General features: G+C 57.1%; 1 protein-coding gene across 1 annotated transcript in view; it reads left to right on the top strand.

The window, feature by feature from the left end:
- LOC119098554 (serine/threonine-protein phosphatase 4 regulatory subunit 4) overlaps positions 1–17,919 on the top strand; it is a 41,461-nt gene that overhangs the window by 11,482 nt on the left and 12,060 nt on the right. The window contains exons 13-15 of the mRNA XM_037221521.1: positions 1,271–1,396; positions 5,802–5,995; positions 7,432–7,623. Coding sequence (XP_037077416.1) covers positions 1,271–1,396; positions 5,802–5,995; positions 7,432–7,623 — 512 coding nt within the window. The remainder of the gene's footprint in view (positions 1–1,270; positions 1,397–5,801; positions 5,996–7,431; positions 7,624–17,919) is intronic.

The raw sequence follows: 17,919 nt of genomic DNA, 5'->3' as shown, positions 1-17,919 counted from the left end.
CAGCCGCGGCCTACATGTGCCGACACCCTTGCCGCGGCCTGCACAACACGCCGACACCTCTGCCGCGGCCTGCACACGCCGACACCCCTGCCGCGGCCTGCACACACGATACCCCTGCCGCGGCCAACATGTACTGACACCCTTGCCGCGGCCTGCACAACACACCGAGACCCCTGCCGCGGCCCACATGCACGGACACCCCTGCCGCGGCCTGCACACACCGACACCCATGCCGCAGCCCACATGCACCGACACCCCTGCCGCGGCCTGCACACACCGACACCCCTGCCGCGGCCTACATGTGCCAACACCCCTGCCGCGGTCTACATGTGCCGACACCCGTGCTGCGGTCTACATGTACCGACACCCCTGCCGCGGCCTTCATGTACCAACACCCCTGCCGCGGTCTACATGTACCGACACGCCTGCCGCGGTCTACATGTACCGACACCCGTGCTGCGGTCTACATGTACCGACACCCCTGCCGCGGCCTACATGTACCAACACCCCTGCCGCGGTCTACATGTGCCGACACCCCTGCCGCGGTCTACATGTACCGACACCCCTGCCGCGGCCTACATGTACCAACACCCCTGCCGCGGCCTACATGTACCGACACCCCTGTCGCGGTGTACATGTACCAACACCCCTGCCGCGGTCTACATGTACCAACACCCCTGCCGCGGCCGCTACCCTGGCTGATGTGCTACATGCGCTCTGCAGTGGAGCTGCCACTAGACGCCTCCACGCTACCACCACGTTCACAGCCAGCCAGACCCGGCGCTCGCTATTTCCCCAGTGACAGATCAGCGTGGTGGCCAATCTCGTGTGGTATTTGGACGCGTTCGATGCTGAAGCGAGCGTCGCTTTTAAGTTGGAAGTTCCGTCCAAAAGTTGCTGCTAGTTTTCGAAGCTTGTTTGCGCCATTGCGTTTACATGACAGGGTGGGGAAGGTTACCGTTTGTGGGGCTTGGGATAGTTGGGGTAGGAGCCAGGCGGAACGAGCGGGAGAGCTGTGAGAAAGGGCCTGTATAAAGCTAGAGATACGGACAGAGCTGGGGATGGGCGCGACGCGTACATGCAGCCAGCCGAACGCCGCCGCGCTCTGAGACAGGTGCTGAACATGTTGCCGAACAGGTCCCCAGGTCCCCATACGGGTCCCCACGGCCGGGACCTGATCTGTGTCGCTGGTCAGCGGGGACGGCCGGGACCTGATGTGTCGTCGGTCAGTGGGGACGGCCGAGGACCTGATCTGTGTCGCCGCCCGTAGAACTCGGCCAGAACGACAGCTGCCACATGCGCAAACTGTACCTTGACATCTGTGGCATGGTGCTCGACATCTTCTCCAAGAGTTTCTTCAAGCAGTACTTCTTCATGACGACGCTGGCGCTCGTGGGTACGTCATGAGGCAGGCAGCGTGCCGGGTGGATTCGCGCTTGGGCTGTTTTAAGTTTCAAAGACTAACATTCGGCCTGAGGCGTTTTTGGTTTCCGCTGGCGTATCACGTGGTCTTCACTGCATTTGTTTCCTTTGTTTGTAAATGCGCCATGCAGCTGCCACATTTATTGATACATGCTCACGATTGTTGTCTCCGTTGTCGTGTCCTGCGTTTCTTTGTGGTGCATTAATGTCATTTGCAAGGCGGACTTGTGTCGCTCTTTGTACGTTAATATGGAAATTAACACGCTGACCTGGGTCATCATTCACAAACCACAAACGAAATTATGCCATGCAAGCCCCGCGGTCGACGACCAATGAGGGCCAGCCCGTTGTGGGCTGTTGGCGGATTTGGTTAGCGCCCCGGGCGGCACGCTCGCCTTGCCGAAACCCTGGGACGCTCAATGTGGCTGGGCGACTGAGAAAAGCGTATGGTGTGTCGCCCTCAGTCTGTTCTGCCTCACTGGCGTGTGTCGCCCTCAGTCTGTTCTGCCTCACTGGCGTGTGTCGCCCTCGGTCTGCTCTGCCTCACTGGCGTGTGTCGCCCTCAGTCTGTTCTGCCTCACTGGGGTGTGTCGCCCTCAGTCTACTCTGCCTCACTGGCGTGTGTCGCCCTCAGTCTGTTCTGCCTCACTGGCGTGTGTCAGTCTCAGTCTACTCTGCCTCACTGGCGTGTGTCGCCCTCAGTCTGTTCTGCCTCACTGGCGTGTGTCGCCCTCGGTCTGCTCTGCCTCACTGGCGTGTGTCGCCCGCAGTCTGTTCTGCCTCACTGGCGTGTGTCGCCCTCGGTCTGTTCACACATAAAGACAAATACATCTGGCCAACAAAGAGCCTCAAGGGCCGTCGAGGCTGGCCTACTTCAGGTTCCTTGCACATCCTCGAAACTAATCTTACCACCTGACCTACATAAATTTAGCTATGAAGGATGTCTTTAAACCGATAGAACTCGCGCGAACGATTTTTAAATGTTGCCACAGAGGGACTTCCCACAATTTCGTTTGGCGGAACTTTTCAATGACGCACTTCTCTTCGACAAAATGACATCTGCCTCTTAATAGTCCTTTTCCTACCCTTTGCCAAACATAACTGGCTTTCTTTATGTCTCGACCTGATTTCCAGCGCTCCATGTAGAATTGTCTTGTCTATCCCTTTTCATAATCTTGAATGCCTCTATCAGACCCCCTCTAAATCTACCATATGTCAGTGGATACAAATAGAAGGCTCTAAGCCTGTCCTTATATTCTAGATCGCCAGCCCCATTTATTTTCTTAGTTGCTTTTTGCTGTACTATTTCCCGCCTATCTATGTATTTTTGGAAGCATGGGGACCAAGCCTGCACACAGTACTCGAGGTGTGGTCCGACAATCTAAGTATAACTTTTTTACAACATTCCTGCTCTTGTAATGAACATTTCTGTTAGCAAGTCCTAGCATCTGAAGTGAGTTGCTCCCAGCGGTCGTACATTGATCTTCAGCCTTTCGATGCCTGGTAATCATAGCTCGTAAATCCGCTTCTTCACCTATCTAGTCTAGCTCCCGGCCACTCATTTTATGGCTAACGTTCTCACTGCCAAAAGTACCCAAATGCATCACACTACACTTATCATAATTGAATGACATCTGCCACAGAGAAGCCCAGTTAATTAGTTTCTCTAAGTCGAGGTGATTTTGGCTCACCAGGGCGGTATTTTTTGACTCCCCTACCTATTAAGTATTGTCAGCGAATTTTAGCACCTTACCCTCTAATCCTATTTCAATATTACTCATAAAAGTAAGAAAGAATAAAGGGCTCAGCACCGACCCCTGTGGGATTTTCCACCATCCTCCACGAGCTCCCACTGATATTTTGCACCATTAAACGCTACTCATTGTTCCCTGTCTACCAGCCAAGCCCTTACCCAGCCCAGAATTATTCCGTCCATGCCATGCAATTTTAAGCGATATAGCAGATGCTGGTGTGGCAAACGCCTTACTAAAATCTAGATAGACATCCAAATGATCTGAGTAGTGGCATGCTCCATGAAATGCAGACAATTTGTCAAACAACCAGAAGGAAAACCATGCTGACCTCTTTTTAGCAACTGATGTGTATCTAAGTGGGACTGAATGCTAGCCTACACACGCGCTAAGGTGGGGGTGGGAGGGGGGGGTCATTCTGCCCCCCGCAAGGTTTTTCCGGGACGGTTTCCGAACGGCGCGGCGTAGCCGCGCTAAATTGTGCATAGCTGTATAAAATTAAATAGCGGATCGTTTGGTATCCAAAATTAGATGTACCTTGCAAGGTTGGCTGACCTACGGCAGGTCAATGTCAATGTGTCTAGCAGTCAAATTCTAGGGAATCTTTCAATCTTTGCAACAACTGGGTGTTAGACGAAACCATTCATCTCTGATATACTCTGTTATGCAACACCACAATCGAATGAACAAATTCCATTGACCTAGGGTCAGGTATGAAGGTCATTCCAGGGTCGAAACCAACCTGTTTATTACTTTAGGGCTTGTGACCAAGGAACCTCAAACTCGCCAGTCCTCGGGAAGCTCCGAGGAATTCAATGGCCTATGAAATGTTTGCATAAGAGAATAGGCTTAAGCGCTAGCGCATGGATTCATGACTGCCATATATCTGGTCAGGTCCGGCCGCTTTATGTGATTTCTCTCAAGCCATCCCGCGCCATACTCTCAGTCACCGTCAAATCTACAAGACTGCCTGCAGTCAGTTTTAGCCCATTACCAGGGAGATCACGCAAAGTCTCCTTCGTAAAAATTGAATAAAGCTGCCTGTTAAGAGCATCTACAATATCCCTATCCTCTTCTAATGATTCCATTTTCCTCGAAAGCGCCGACATAGAACCCCTTAGGTTTGAATTGGTAGTAGCAAAAATATTTTTAACGTCACCAGAGTGTCTGCTACCCACAATTCGGATACTCTGGGCGCCCCTGATTTCCCTCTTAAGCCTTTTTTCAGTAGTTCTACACACTGCCTTGGTACTTTCCGTGCCGTGCACTTTTTGGCAATTATAGGCTACATTCTTCACCGCCATCAGATTGCTCATTCGAAGTGTCAACAATGGGGACTTCCTAGAACCATTTTCTCGCATTTTCCTGAACGGAATGCATCTCAGCTGACATATTCGAATATTAAAAAAAGACTAAAGGTTCGAGAGTTATTCAGTTAGGGTGTACGTAAGCATGGTTTTTGGCAGTGGATTTCAGTTGACTCTCATCCGATGATCACCAGTGGATTTCAGTTGACTCTCAACCGATGTTATACATTAAGTGCGATTTTCGAGCACGATGTGGTATTGGAGCCCTTTCGACCAGTCATAATCATTTCAGTGCTTTGATTAAAGGAGAGCGGATAACGGTGGCGCAGGATTACATGCACCTGGGGGGCCAGCTACCGATGCTTAGCCCGCATAGGGACTTCTCTGTGGGGTGTGTGCCATGCTTTCGCACGGGGTTCCACGAGAGGCCTCCTGGCTCCTCTCGAGGCTGACGCATACATCCTGCCATGGACAAGTGGCGAGCCGTGAGGAGGCCGGATTAAGCAAGGGAGAGGATAGCAGGGCGGATAATTCGAACACGAACCATGTAATGTGCTGCGTCATACACGATATTGGACAGTGGCAAGAGTTATTGCGGGAATAATATTTGTCATCGAATACGTTAAGGATGGCACAATAACCGAGCCGAGTATGTGGATGAAAATGCATTATATGAAATCACGTATAAAAAGGAAAGAGCACCACGAGAAAGAGCCAAAACACGCGCACACAATGATATTTGAGTTCTGGAAATACTGCAACCATTAGCACGACTCATCTCGAGAAGTTAGATTACTTTAAGTGAGTTAGTCTGTCCGTTATGGTGGCAAATTCACACGGCCAATTTGGTAGCTCCCCTGAGACGCCATGCAAACGTTCCATGACGCAAGCAAGCGATGATGTTTTGAGGAGCATGGTTACTGAAAGTGGAATCTTGTTGTGTGGGCAGTCTTGCGCTTGTAAGCATGCCGATAATTACAAGTGAGCGCATTTCATCACATCTGGTGCTTGCCTCAATATCTCCAAATGTGGGACATTCCCTTTAAAACTCGGTGTGCAGACCATGCTGCAGACCAACATGCTGCAGACCTGACGTGCATCACCATAATGTAGTGCCGTTCATGATTCGCTCGTGTGTACCATGTTGCTGTGATTTGTGTTGATGTGTACCGTGCTGCTGTGATTTACTGATGATGTGCGTCGGACTACTGTGATTCACTGATCATGTGTATCGTGTTGCCATGCTCTGCTGATGACGTGTACCGCGTTGCTGTGGTTTCCTGATCGGCCGTGATGTGTGACGGCCTATGCGGACCGGCAGATGACCCGGTGCCCAACATCCGCCGCGGCCTGTGCCTGCTGCTGTCGCGGATGAAGGCCACGCTGCGGTTGCCGGCCGACAAGCGGCGTCTGCAGGAGCTGGAGGCGGTGGTGCGCCAGCTGCTGGTCACCGAGCAGGACCGTGACGCCGCCGCCGCTGTCAGGCTCGCCATCATACAGCTCGACAAGATCGAGGTACCACCTCAGGCAACTTCATACCATCCAGCTGCCCTATCGGCCTGTCAAGGTCTAGGTGCCGCTTCGGACAAACATTTACGAATCGAAGTTCAGACTGGCTTGGCGAAGTGAGGCTCAGATTGGCTTGGCGAATTGAGGTTCGGACTGGCTTGGCGAAGTGAGGTTCAGACTGGCTTGGCGAAGTGAGGTCCAGACTTGCCTGGCGAATTGGGGTTCAGATTGGCTTGGCGAAGTGAGACTCAGTTTGGCTTGGCGAATTGAGGTTCAGACTGGCTTGGCGAAGTGAGGTTCAGACTTGCCTGACGAATTGGGGTTCAGAGCGGTTCGACCACTTTGGGTTTAGGCTGACTTGACCAAGCGGGCGTAAGAATGGTTTAAGGTACATAGGTGCGGAGCCCTACGGTTTCACAAAACTGACATCTGGTATTATACTGGCGGGCAAAATCTATACGCATTACAATACAGGTCGACAAAATCCAGGTGCGGTATCGAAAGCCTCAACAGGATATCGTCATAGGGATCGGTAAAACTGCGTCCTCTCAACTTTAAGCTCATTGTATATAAACAGACGGTCCCATTAAGCAGTGAAACCAGGTGGCATGCCACTGTGGAGCGCCCATTCTGACCAGCGCCGTGACACCGTCTTTGAAGGGTCCGTCCATTTGTCTGTCCACGTCGTTGGAATGTTGTTGCGCGAGGTGCTGAGGAACGTTGGATGGTACCGCTCATTTAAACGACGACCACAAAGCGGCGGGGCAGGGGGACTCGCTTTCGTAATGCGTTGCAAGATTTATAGAAGTAACTCTCATTGTTCCTCGGTCTGCATGTCTTGAGTGTCGAAGACTGCAGCGGAAGCCGATCACTCACTCGGGCTGGGGTTTAGAGCCATGAAGACTGCAGCGGAAGCCGATCACTCACTCGGGCTGGGGTTTAGAGCCATGAAGACTGCAGCGGAAGCCGATCACTCACTCGGGCTGGGGTTTAGAGCCATGAAGACTGCAGCGGAAGCCGATCACTCACTCGGGCTGGGGTTTAGAGCCGTGAAGACTGCAGCGGAAGCCGATCACTCGGGCTGGGGTTTAGAGCCATGCTTTTTAAGAGCGGTCGCCCCAATTCCCCGACTGTTGTGACGAACATCAGCGGTTAAGTGGTGCGTGTGGACCTGTGGTGCGCGCGGTATGCATGCCAGCCGTGATTGCTCAGTCCGTCATCGGCGGTCCAATGACACTGTCATCATCAGTGTGACGTCAGTGTTCGTTTTGTCCCTCGTGATAAACACCTCATGCTGAGCATGAATTGCAACAATGATGGATCCCTGCGCAACTTGCCTATGATAGGTCACCCCCGATGGGTGGCGGGTGGTGCTGTCCCCGGTGCCGGTTGCCACTGCGGCGTGCGCCGGGCCCTGCGACGGACATCCTGCTGCCCTGCAGGTGGCGATGGAGACGCCGGGCCGGCCGGCGCTGCTGCTGGAGGTGGACGCTGAGGACGGCCGCCGCCAGCGGCAGGAGCAGCAGCAGCTGGCGCCGCCGGGCCGGCCGGCCGACCAGCGTCGGCTGTCGCGCGGTAGGATCCCAGTGCGGACCAGCGCCGCCAGTCCGACCACGCCGACCGGTCGCGATAAGGTGAGACGAGTCGCGGCCCGGACCCAGTCAGCCAGCCGGTCGGTGTGGGGAGACGGTCGCCGCCGTCCACACCCCTCAGCCGTCGGGTGTCTCCCGCCAGCCGCCGTCCACACCCCTCAGCCGTCGGGTGTCTCCCGCCAGCCGCCGTCCACACCCCTCAGCCGTCGGGTGTCCCCCGCCAGCCGCCGTCCACACCCCTCAGCCGTCGGATGTCTCCCGCCGGCCGCTAACAGTGGCAGCGTTTCAAGTATCTTATTTCGGGTGATGTTGTCTTCAGCCAAACACACCCTGCTGGTTGGCATCCGTTGTGAGCGCATCATGCGGGCGACAGGTGAGGGTTACGAGACTCCCATGATTGCGTGAGACATGCAGATGGCTCCCGTGATTTCTTCCTGGGAGCTGGATGCTGGCAGTATCTTTTATTTCAGGCGTCGGCCCAATGGTCAATAAGTGCCCAATGGTAACACCTGCTGGCGTTTACAAATGAGCCAGCGCGAATGAGAAATCAGAATCTGATATTTTGAGGTTAAACCAATGCAAACCAGGGACCCGGGTCGGGTGGATGTCAAAAAAGTGATATTGGAAACCAGGAGGCAATGTCTGGCGATGCTAAAGAGCCAGTGAAAACCAGGAACCATTGTCCGGGATTTGCAAAAGAACCACTGGGATCCAGGCATCGGGGTGTGGGGCCAGGAAGGAACCAATGGGAGGCGGTGTCCAGGGTCCCTTTTGACAGGGTGTGGCTTTCCCGGCCGTTCGTCCCCCTCCTCCTTCCCGCCCATACCAACCGCCGGGAGTTCGCCAGTTCGCCAGTTGTGAAGATTACAACTCTCTCCAGGTAGGCATCCTTAATGGACTCTCCGATGGCAAATGGGTGCTGCGTTATGTTGGTCCGCGGTAAGCACCTGGCCAACACATCGTACCTGCAACCAGCAAAGACCAAGCTTCCAGTGCGTTGGGGAACCATGCATTGCTTGTTCTAGAAAGCCGCCAGCCACTTCTGTGACCAATCGGCTGGGCTGACGGGCGTGGCGTGTGGGCGTAGGCGGGTGACGCACAGGGCCGGCACAGCTGAGCTAGCCTAATGCACCGCCTCCTCGGGCCTGTTTGGGCTTATGGTTGTTATGACCATTAATCATGATAATGGTGTACGATGGAGCGGCCGGTCGGCGCGGTGCCTTGGCCAGCCTGTTGCGCCGAGCCCGGCTCGGCCCGGCCCGGTCCTGCTAGCGCTGCTATCAACGCCGTGTTGGGACCATTGAGCCGATCCTGCGGCTTTGGGCTTTGGCAGTGTTGTCGCGCTCCGTTCGATATCAGACGCCGGGGTCGGCCCTAAAGTAACCGCGAACCGCAGCAAGGCGAGCAACATCGCTCTCCGGACTTATTGCTTATTTAGGCTGGAGCGATGCCATTAACGTGACCTTTCCATCGAAGGCATTGCAACGCGGGCTGTCCGGATTTGAGCTGAGTTCGGCGCTTTGGCATGCAAATTGTGTTGTAACGTGTGAACTTTCCGCTCGTGTTTTATGAGCACAGGAGCTTGGGAACCTAGGCGGGTCGGGACCATCCATTGTTTGTGAAAGTTAGATGCGAAGAAAGAAAGATAGATGCGTTTTAGATGTATCTGGACAATTCGCTTTGACAATAGACTTGCCTCAGTCACTGATGGGGAGGTTTCTACACCCATGTGTAGCTGCATAGCATGCGAAAATACTGAACAAAGCAACGTGGACGTCCGCTTCATTTGAATGCAATGTGGAATGTAAATGGCCCCCACGTTGCTGATGGATTGCTCGCCATCCGCGTGCAGTTTACGTTGTGAGTGTGTTGTGCAATGTTGGTAACGAGGCCGTGTCTGGGCGGTGGGACATCTGGTGTTGGGTGGCGAGGTCGGGCCGGGTCGGGCTGGGCCGGGGCGGTGGGGCGTCGGGTGTTGGGTAGCGGTGCCGGGCCGGGTCGGACTGGAGAGAAGGCAGATGTTGGGTAGCAAGGGCTGGCTGGGTTGGGCCGATGAGATGTCAGATGTTGGGTAGCATGGCTTGGTCGGGCCGATGAGACGTCAGATGTTGGGTGGCAGGGCTTGGTCGGGCCGATGAGACGTCAGATGTTGGGTAGCAGGGCTGGGTCGGGCCGATGAGACGTCAGATGTTGGGTAGCGGAGCCGGGCCGGGCCGATGGGACGTCAGATGTTGGGTAGCGGAGCCGGGCGGGCCGATGGGACGTCAGATGTTGGGTAGCAGGGTTTGGTCGGGCCGATGAGACGTCAGATGTGGGGTAGCGGAGCCGGGCCGGGCCGATGAGACGTCAGATGTTGGGTAGCAGGGCTTGGTCGGGCCGATGAGACGTCAGATGTTGTGTAGCAGGGCTGGGTCGGGCCGATGAGACGTCAGATGTTGGGTAGCAAGGCTGGGTCGGGCCGATGAGACGTCAGATGTTGGGTAGCATGGCTGGGTCGGGCCGATGAGACGTCAGATGTTGGGTAGCAGGGCTTAGTCGGGCCGATGAGACGTCAGATGTTGGGTAGCGGAGCCGGGCCGGGCCGATGAGACGTCAGATGTTGGGTAGCAGGGCTTGGTCGGGCCGATGAGACGTCAGATGTTGGGTAGTGGAGCCGGGCCGGGCCGATGAGACGTCAGATGTTGGGTAGCAGGGCTGGGTCGGGCCGATGAGACGTCAGATGTTGGGTAGCAGGGCTTGGTCGGGCCGATGAGACGTCAGATGTTGGGTAGTGGAGCCGGGCCGGGCCGATGAGACGTCAGATGTGGGGTAGTGGAGCCGGGCCGGGCCGATGAGACGTCAGATGTTGGGTAGCAAGGCTGGGTCGGGCCGATGAGACGTCAGATGTTGGGTAGTGGAGCCGGGCCGGGCCGATGGGACGTCAGATGTTGGGTAGCGGAGCCGGGCCGGGCCGATGGGACGTCAGATGTTGGGTAGCGGAGCCGGGCCGGGCCGATGAGACGTCAGATGTTGGGTAGCAGGTCTTGGTCGGGCCGATGAGACGTCAGATGTTGGGTAGCAAGGCTGGGTCGGGCCGATGAGACGTCAGATGTTGGGTAGCAGGGCTTGGTCGGGCCGATGAGACGTCAGATGTTGGGTAGTGGAGCCGGGCCGGGCCGATGAGACGTCAGATGTTGGGTAGCAGGGCTTGGTCGGGCCGATGAGACGTCAGATGTGGGGTAGCGGAGCCGGGCCGGGCCGATGGGACGTCAGATGTTGGGTAGCAGGGCTGGGTCGGGCCGATGAGACGTCAGATGTTGGGTAGTGGAGCCGGGCCGGGCCGATGGGACGTCAGATGTTGGGTAGCAGGGCTTGGTCGGGCCGATGAGACGTCAGATGTGGGGTAGCGGAGCCGGGCCGGGCCGATGGGACGTCAGATGTTGGGTAGCAGGGCTTGGTCGGGCCGATGAGACGTCAGATGTGGGGTAGCAAGGCTGGGTCGGGCCGATGAGACGTCAGATGTTGGGTAGCAGGGCTTGGTCGGGCCGATGAGACGTCAGATGTGGGGTAGCGGAGCCGGGCCGGGCCGATGGGACGTCAGATGTTGGGTAGCAGGGCTTGGTCGGGCCGATGAGACGTCAGATGTGGGGTAGCGGAGCCGGGCCGGGCCGATGGGACGTCAGATGTTGGGTAGCAGGGCGTGGTCGGGCCGATGAGACGTCAGATGTTGGGTAGTGGAGCCGGGCCGGGCCGATGAGACGTCAGATGTGGGTAGTGGAGCCGGGCCGGGCCGATGAGACGTCAGATGTTGGGTAGTTGAGCCGGGCCGGGCCGATGAGACGTCAGATGTTGGGTAGCAGGGCTTGGTCGGGCCGATGAGACGTCAGATGTTGGGTAGTGGAGCCGGGTCGGGCCGATGAGACGTCAGATGTTGGGTAGTGGAGCCGGGCCGGGCCGATGAGACGTCAGATGTTGGGTAGTGGAGCCGGGCCGGGCCGATGAGACGTCAGATGTTGGGTAGTGGAGCCGGGCCGGGCCGATGAGACGTCAGATGTTGGGTAGTGGAGCCGGGCCGGGCCGATGAGACGTCAGATGTTGGGAAGCAGGGCTTGGTCGGGCCGATGAGACGTCAGATGTTGGGTAGTGGAGCCGGGCCGGGCCGATGAGACGTCAGATGTTGGGTAGTGGAGCCGGGCCGGGCCGATGAGACGTCAGATGTTGGGTAGCAGGGCTTGGTCGGGCCGATGAGACGTCAGATGTTGGGTAGTGGAGCCGGGCCGGGCCGATGAGACGTCAGATGTGGGGTAGTGGAGCCGGGCCGGGCCGATGAGACGTCAGATGTTGGGTAGCAAGGCTTGGTCGGGCCGATGAGACGTCAGATGTTGGGTAGTGGAGCCGGGTCGGGCCGATGAGACGTCAGATGTTGGGTAGCAGGGCTTGGTCGGGCCGATGAGACGTCAGATGTTGGGTAGCAGGGCTGGGTCGGGCCGATGAGACGTCAGATGTTGGGTAGTGGAGCCGGGCCGGGCCGGGCCCGAGGAACGTCGGTGTAGTCGCTGAGAGATCTCAGCTGCTGATATTGCCGCCCGGGGTCGTGCAGGTTCGCGGGCAGGACGGACCATGGTGGTCGGTGCCGTGCTGTGCCAGCGGCGTCTGCCCGTGCCGTCTGTGGCCGGCTGGCCTCGCCGTTCCGCCCACCACCACATCCATTCCTATGCTCGCCGCGAGGGCAGACAGACCGCTCCTGGCTGCGACACTTCTTCCCTATCTGCATAAATAAACCGACGGAGTTCCCAGCCTTGCGAAAATAGTACCGCGCCGTTCTCACCAAAACTGCTATTGTGTGGCATCCGATGCAGGTGGTGACGTCTGGTGCGGTTTGCAACCTCTGGTGCGGATGGTGACGTCTGGTGCGGTTGGCAAAGTCTGGTGCGGGTGGTGACGTTTGGTGCGGGTGATAACGTCTGGCGCGGGTGGTGACAACTGGTGCGGTTGTTGACGTCTCTTAGGGTGGCGACGTCTGATGCCGATTGGTGACGCCTGGTGCGGGTGGTGACGTCTGATGCGGGTGACGACCTCTCGTGCGGGTGGTGGCGTCTCGTGCGGTGGGCAACCTCTGGTGCGGGTGGTGACGTCTGGTGCGGCCGGAGTTTGGTGCGGGTGGTGGCGTCTGGCGAGAATGGTGACGTCTGATGTGGGGGTGGTGGCGTCTGTTCTGCACTCCCATTCCTGCAGCTCTGAGCACGAGGGCGTCCCACTTTTGTGCCTCTGACCTAAGGGGCCGGGTGCCGGCGGCGGCGCGTTATGCTGATACATGGCGACGCTGAGACATGGCAGGCCGTGCGGCGGCGGATGAGGGCGGCCGCCAGACGGCCCTGGCGCCGCCTCGGCCGTAATTACGATTGGCTTATGCGGAGAGGGAGGGCACTCGGCAGCCGGCTGTCTGCCGCCGGCCAGCCGCACGGTGCCACTGCTGAATATGTAAACAACATCCGACCCGGGGCTAGTTGCCTAAGGCGAAAACACAAAATTACGCACGTACGTGTCTTATCAGGAGATCTCTGCTATCTCTGCTGCTATTATCTCTGCTTCTTATGAGCTTAGCCTGAACCGAACCAATTTTTCATGATCTCTTATTCTGAACTTATTAATGCATAAAGAATTTCAGCAAATTGCTTCTGGTCTTTGAGCTAATATGGTGCAAATCAACGTACTGTCATCTCATGAAACTGGACGAGGCCAGCACGTTGGCTCAAAGAGCCCAACACCATACTGACGGCCAGGGTCAGCCCCCATCCCCTCCCCTTGGACCCGAGCGAGGACGTGCCGATGTCCAGGACTGCAGCGTGCTGCCGCGGCGCTGCTGTGGTCGGTGCTGTTTTGCTGGCAACGTGGGCTGGGTCTGACTGGTGCACTGCAGTGTTTCCACGAATCAATTTTTAGTCAGTGTCAAACGCGCAGAGTGAGAGGCCGCTCATCCATAATTACGTCTGTTACATGTTTGATTACTTCAGGATTGCGTGGAACGCTGAAGCCGAGTTTGCTTTATTTGGGTCATTTACCGAAGTCTTCCAACATTTTTGGACATGGTGGAACTCGAACTGCATTTTGTATGAAAGCAACAACATTTTAGGGTGAATGCGGTTGGGCAGCGTTATGGCAGGCTCTCGACACACGGTTGCAGTTTGCCAGTGTCGCGCTGGCGCCTGCCGCTGCACGTTGTCTGCCGTGTCGGCCCGGCTGATGCCGCGTGTCTCCTTTGTCTGGGCGGGAGGGCTGCTGTGGTGCTGCTCCGCTCCCCAGCCTATGCAGAGGCTGCTGGGGAGCTCGCTGGCTGATGGCGACCACCAGACACACAAGACGCGCACACACGGTCAGGGGTGAGAGGGAGGTGGGTGAGTCGGAGGGGGGGGGGGGGGGGGGGGGGGGGGCTGGGCCGGCACGCGGCGTTGGCCGGCCATTACACTGATGACGACCGTTATCGCGTGGCACGGCCGCCGATTACGGGGCCGCTGGACAGCGTCGCGTGCCGCCTCCATCAATCGGACACCGTGGGTGTGCCGCCCCCCTCCCCCCCCACGTAAGGTGGAAGGGGGGGGGGGGGTCGATGATCCTCACCCTCCCTAGCGGTGTGTGCATCTGGTCCGACTCTCTCGTGTTTGTGCATCGGGCTTGATCTGTGGTCACGAAGCCTTTCGTGCGTGTGTTGTCCGGTCACATACGACCGGTTTCTGTCCTGGTCCCACCTTGTGGGTATGTGGTGCGTGTGTACACGCTCGTACTCCCTAATGTATGTGGGCTGTCATAGGTATGCTTCTTTTTGACATATGGATTTTGCTACTGTCTTATCTACATCCACTTTCATTGAAAGTATTCAGCGCAAGAGAGGTGTACTTGTAGATCGTGATGTGCAGAATCTGTGCACCAATAAGGCAGGCCATTGGATGCCGATCCTGGTTGGCATCGAAAATGTAAGCCAGCATCACAGATGACGTCTGAAGTGCTGTCAAGCGCGCGGTTCGGCCAGCATCCCGATACCCGGGCTTTGACCTGGGCGTGCTACTGTACAGACCGCATCCTTCTCCTTAGCGCACGGTTCGGCCAGCATCCCGATACCCGGGCTTTGACCTGGGCGTGCTCCTGTACACACCGCATCCTTCTCCTTAGCGCACGGTTCGGCCAGCATCCCGATACCCGGGCTTTGACCCGGGCGTGCTCCTGTACACACCGCATCCTTCTCCTTAGCGCACGGTTCGGCCAGCATCCCGATACCCGGGCTTGACCCGGGCGTGCTCCTGTACACACCGCATCCTTCTCCTTAGCGCACGGTTCGGCCAGCATCCCGATACCCGGGCTTCGACCTGGGCGTGTTACTGTACACACCGCATCCTTCTCCTTAGCGCACGGTTCGGCCAGCATCCCGATACCCGGGCTTCGACCTGGGCGTGTTACTGTACACACCGCATCCTTCTCCTTAGCGCACGGTTCGGCCAGCATCCCGATACCCGGGCTTTGACCTGGGCGTGCTCCTGTACACACCGCATCCTTCTCCTTAGCGCACGGTTCGGCCAGCATCCCGATACCCGGGCTTCGACCTGGGCGTGTTACTGTACACACCGCATCCTTCTCCTTAGCGCACGGTTCGGCCAGCATCCCGATACCCGGGCTTCGACCTGGGCGTGTTACTGTACACACCGCATCCTTCTCCTTAGCGCACGGTTCGGCCAGCATCCCGATACCCGGGCTTTAACCTGGGCGTGCTCCTGTACACACCGCATCCTTCTCCTTAGCGCGCGGTTCGGCCAGCATCCCGATACCCGGGCTTCGACCTGGGCGTGTTACTGTACACACCGCATCCTTCTCCTTAGCGCACGGTTCGGCCAGCATCCCGATACCCGGGCTTCGACCTGGGCATGTTACTGTACACACCGCATCCTTCTCCTTAGCGCACGGTTCGGCCAGCATCCCGATACCCGGGCTTTGACCTGGGCGTGCTCCTGTACACACCGCATCCTTCTCCTTAGAATGTCTATTCAGCCGGTAGGTGAACGTTCCCACACCAGCTTGGGTGTTGCATTGCTTGCGTAGTGGATGAATATCTTCAGGCTATGTTGCTTTCCCCGCGTGTAACATTCTGTGGCAGAATGTCACGGACTATTATGGTTTGTTTCTTGTGTCAAGCCACTTTGGTGCGTACGGAAAATGTCTGTGTTGTTTTGTAAGGTTATGTGTTCGTCGCTAAGCATGTTGTGCAGTTTTGGCCTGAGTTCCTGGTAGACTTCAGTGTTGTAGACTGGAGAAGCCGTTGGTTAATTTGACAAACTCCTTTTTGACGAGTTCACAGTACAATGACTCCCGTACAGAGCAGCTCCGGATGGCGAGTTTTGCATCCACATTAACTGCTCCTGTCTTATACCTGGCGGTGTCACAGGATCGGCGCTCATGCATTGCCATTCGTCCGTGGGTTTCCTGAAGGCAAAAGAACGACAGGAGTTTGTATTAGCATGATGGATTTAAAGAAAAGAGGCGTTTTGTCCATGCAAAGCCCACAACTGTTCTTTGAACGCCTAAGTTCTCTGATTTACATTGAGTGTTGGCAGAGTGTCCAGGTGTTCCTGATAGGCCGTTGATTCGGGGACGGCCAGGTGACCGTGGCGTCCCGACGGGCCGCTGACTCGGGCGGCGGGCAGGGGACCCTGGCACTCGGGCGGCGGCCAGGGGACCCTGGCGTCCCGACGGGCCGCTGACTCGGGCGGCGGCCAGGGGACCCTGGCGTCCCGACGGGCCGCTGACACGGGCGGCGGCCAGGTGACCGTGGCGTCCCGACGGGCCACTGACTCGGGCGGCGGTCAGGTGACTGTGGCGTCCCGACGGGCCGCTGGCTCCGGCGGCGCGCCGCTGCGCCGTATTGACCGCACCGTGTCGGAACCGGCGGGGTGCGAGGACGTGTTTGTATTTGGACCGGACGTGGGGGGGGGGGCGGGGGGGGGGGGGGGCGGCGGTGGGCAGTGACGCGCTCAGTGGCCACCTCCGGCTCAGGAGTCGGTCACGCCAGCCGCCGGCACGCACAGACGGCCCCAGGCCACGCTGCAGAGGTCAGCCGGCCCGAGGCCACGCTGCAGAGGTCAGCTGGCCCCAGGCCACGCTGCAGAGGTCAGCTGGCCCCAGGCCACGCTGCAGAGATCGGCCGGCCCCAGGCCACGCTGCAGAGGTCAGACGGCCCGAGACCACGCTGCAGAGGTCAGCCGGCTCGAGGCCACGCTGCAGAGGTCAGCCGGCTCGAGGCCACGCTGCAGAGGTCAGCCGGCCCCAGGCCACGCTACAGAGGTCAGCCGGCCCCAGGCCATGATGCAGCCCCAGGTCACGATGCAGGGGTCAGCCGGCCCGTCGCCTCCTGGCGCTCTCCGCACTGACGTTGTCTTCCAGTCCTGCCTGCATATCAGTTGCCACTAGAGGACCGGATGTAGTTGACGTTGTTGACGTCGCTCCAAAGATGACCTGGCTGACTACGCTGGCTGACCATATGTTGACGTCGCTCCAAAGATGACCTGGCTGACTACGCTGGCTGACCATGACCACATGAATTGTAACCGCTGCCGGAGGCTAAAGCGTGGTGCGGCTGGGGTCTTGGGCGTCCAGTAAAGTGGTATTAGTGGTAAAGTGGAGTGGTATATTCGATGCGTTCGGAAGCCGGGTGATCGGCCGTTGTTTTCACAATGTTGCATACTGCCAACGCGTTGGTGGAGTTTTCGCAGTATCGTGTTACAAAACAACTTTGGGGCTAAGCAGGGAAAACAGGGCAACCAGCCCCAGAATACATGAAGCACGGGGTTTGCGTCGAATGAGACACACCTTCCTATCACATGTGGGGTGGGTGGGGTCTCCGACTGTATATGAAAGTACACCATTGGCGTAGCGTTCACTAAAAAGCGACGTCAATTCTGCTGCGATGCCGCCTATAAGGCTCAAGTGGTAAACGACAAAACTAATGGTTCAAAAAACATACCCTTTACTGTGGTCCTACTACCAGAACTACAGCATTTACTCGCACGCCATACTTATGGAGAAAAAAAAGCGTGACGTGAAGAAAGAGCATTTGGTTTCGGCACCACAAACATTTGCGGTATTCCACTGTGGGCGTTCCCTCATAGCCTGCAAAATGTTCCATTCGCGCATGTCTAAGGTAAAGGCTGTCTAAGTTTTTCAGTAGAGTAATTACGTGTATAAGTTTTTTTGAGGCATAACTTTTCTCGTGTAGCGCCTGTGTCGTCTTTGAGTATATGAGTATGTGAGTAGGAGTAATGCCCAGTTGTGATAGTACTCCAGGCGGTAGGAGTTTTTGCACTAATGGTGCAAGAC

The sequence above is a fragment of the Pollicipes pollicipes genome, unplaced genomic scaffold (genome assembly GCF_011947565.3).
Source record: "Pollicipes pollicipes isolate AB1234 unplaced genomic scaffold, Ppol_2.1 Scaffold_2555;HRSCAF=2994_pilon_pilon_pilon, whole genome shotgun sequence".
NCBI lineage: Eukaryota > Metazoa > Arthropoda > Thecostraca > Pollicipedomorpha > Pollicipedidae > Pollicipes > Pollicipes pollicipes.
Note: the sequence above shows the minus strand (reverse complement) of the source record. Positions and strands in the feature narration are given on the sequence as shown.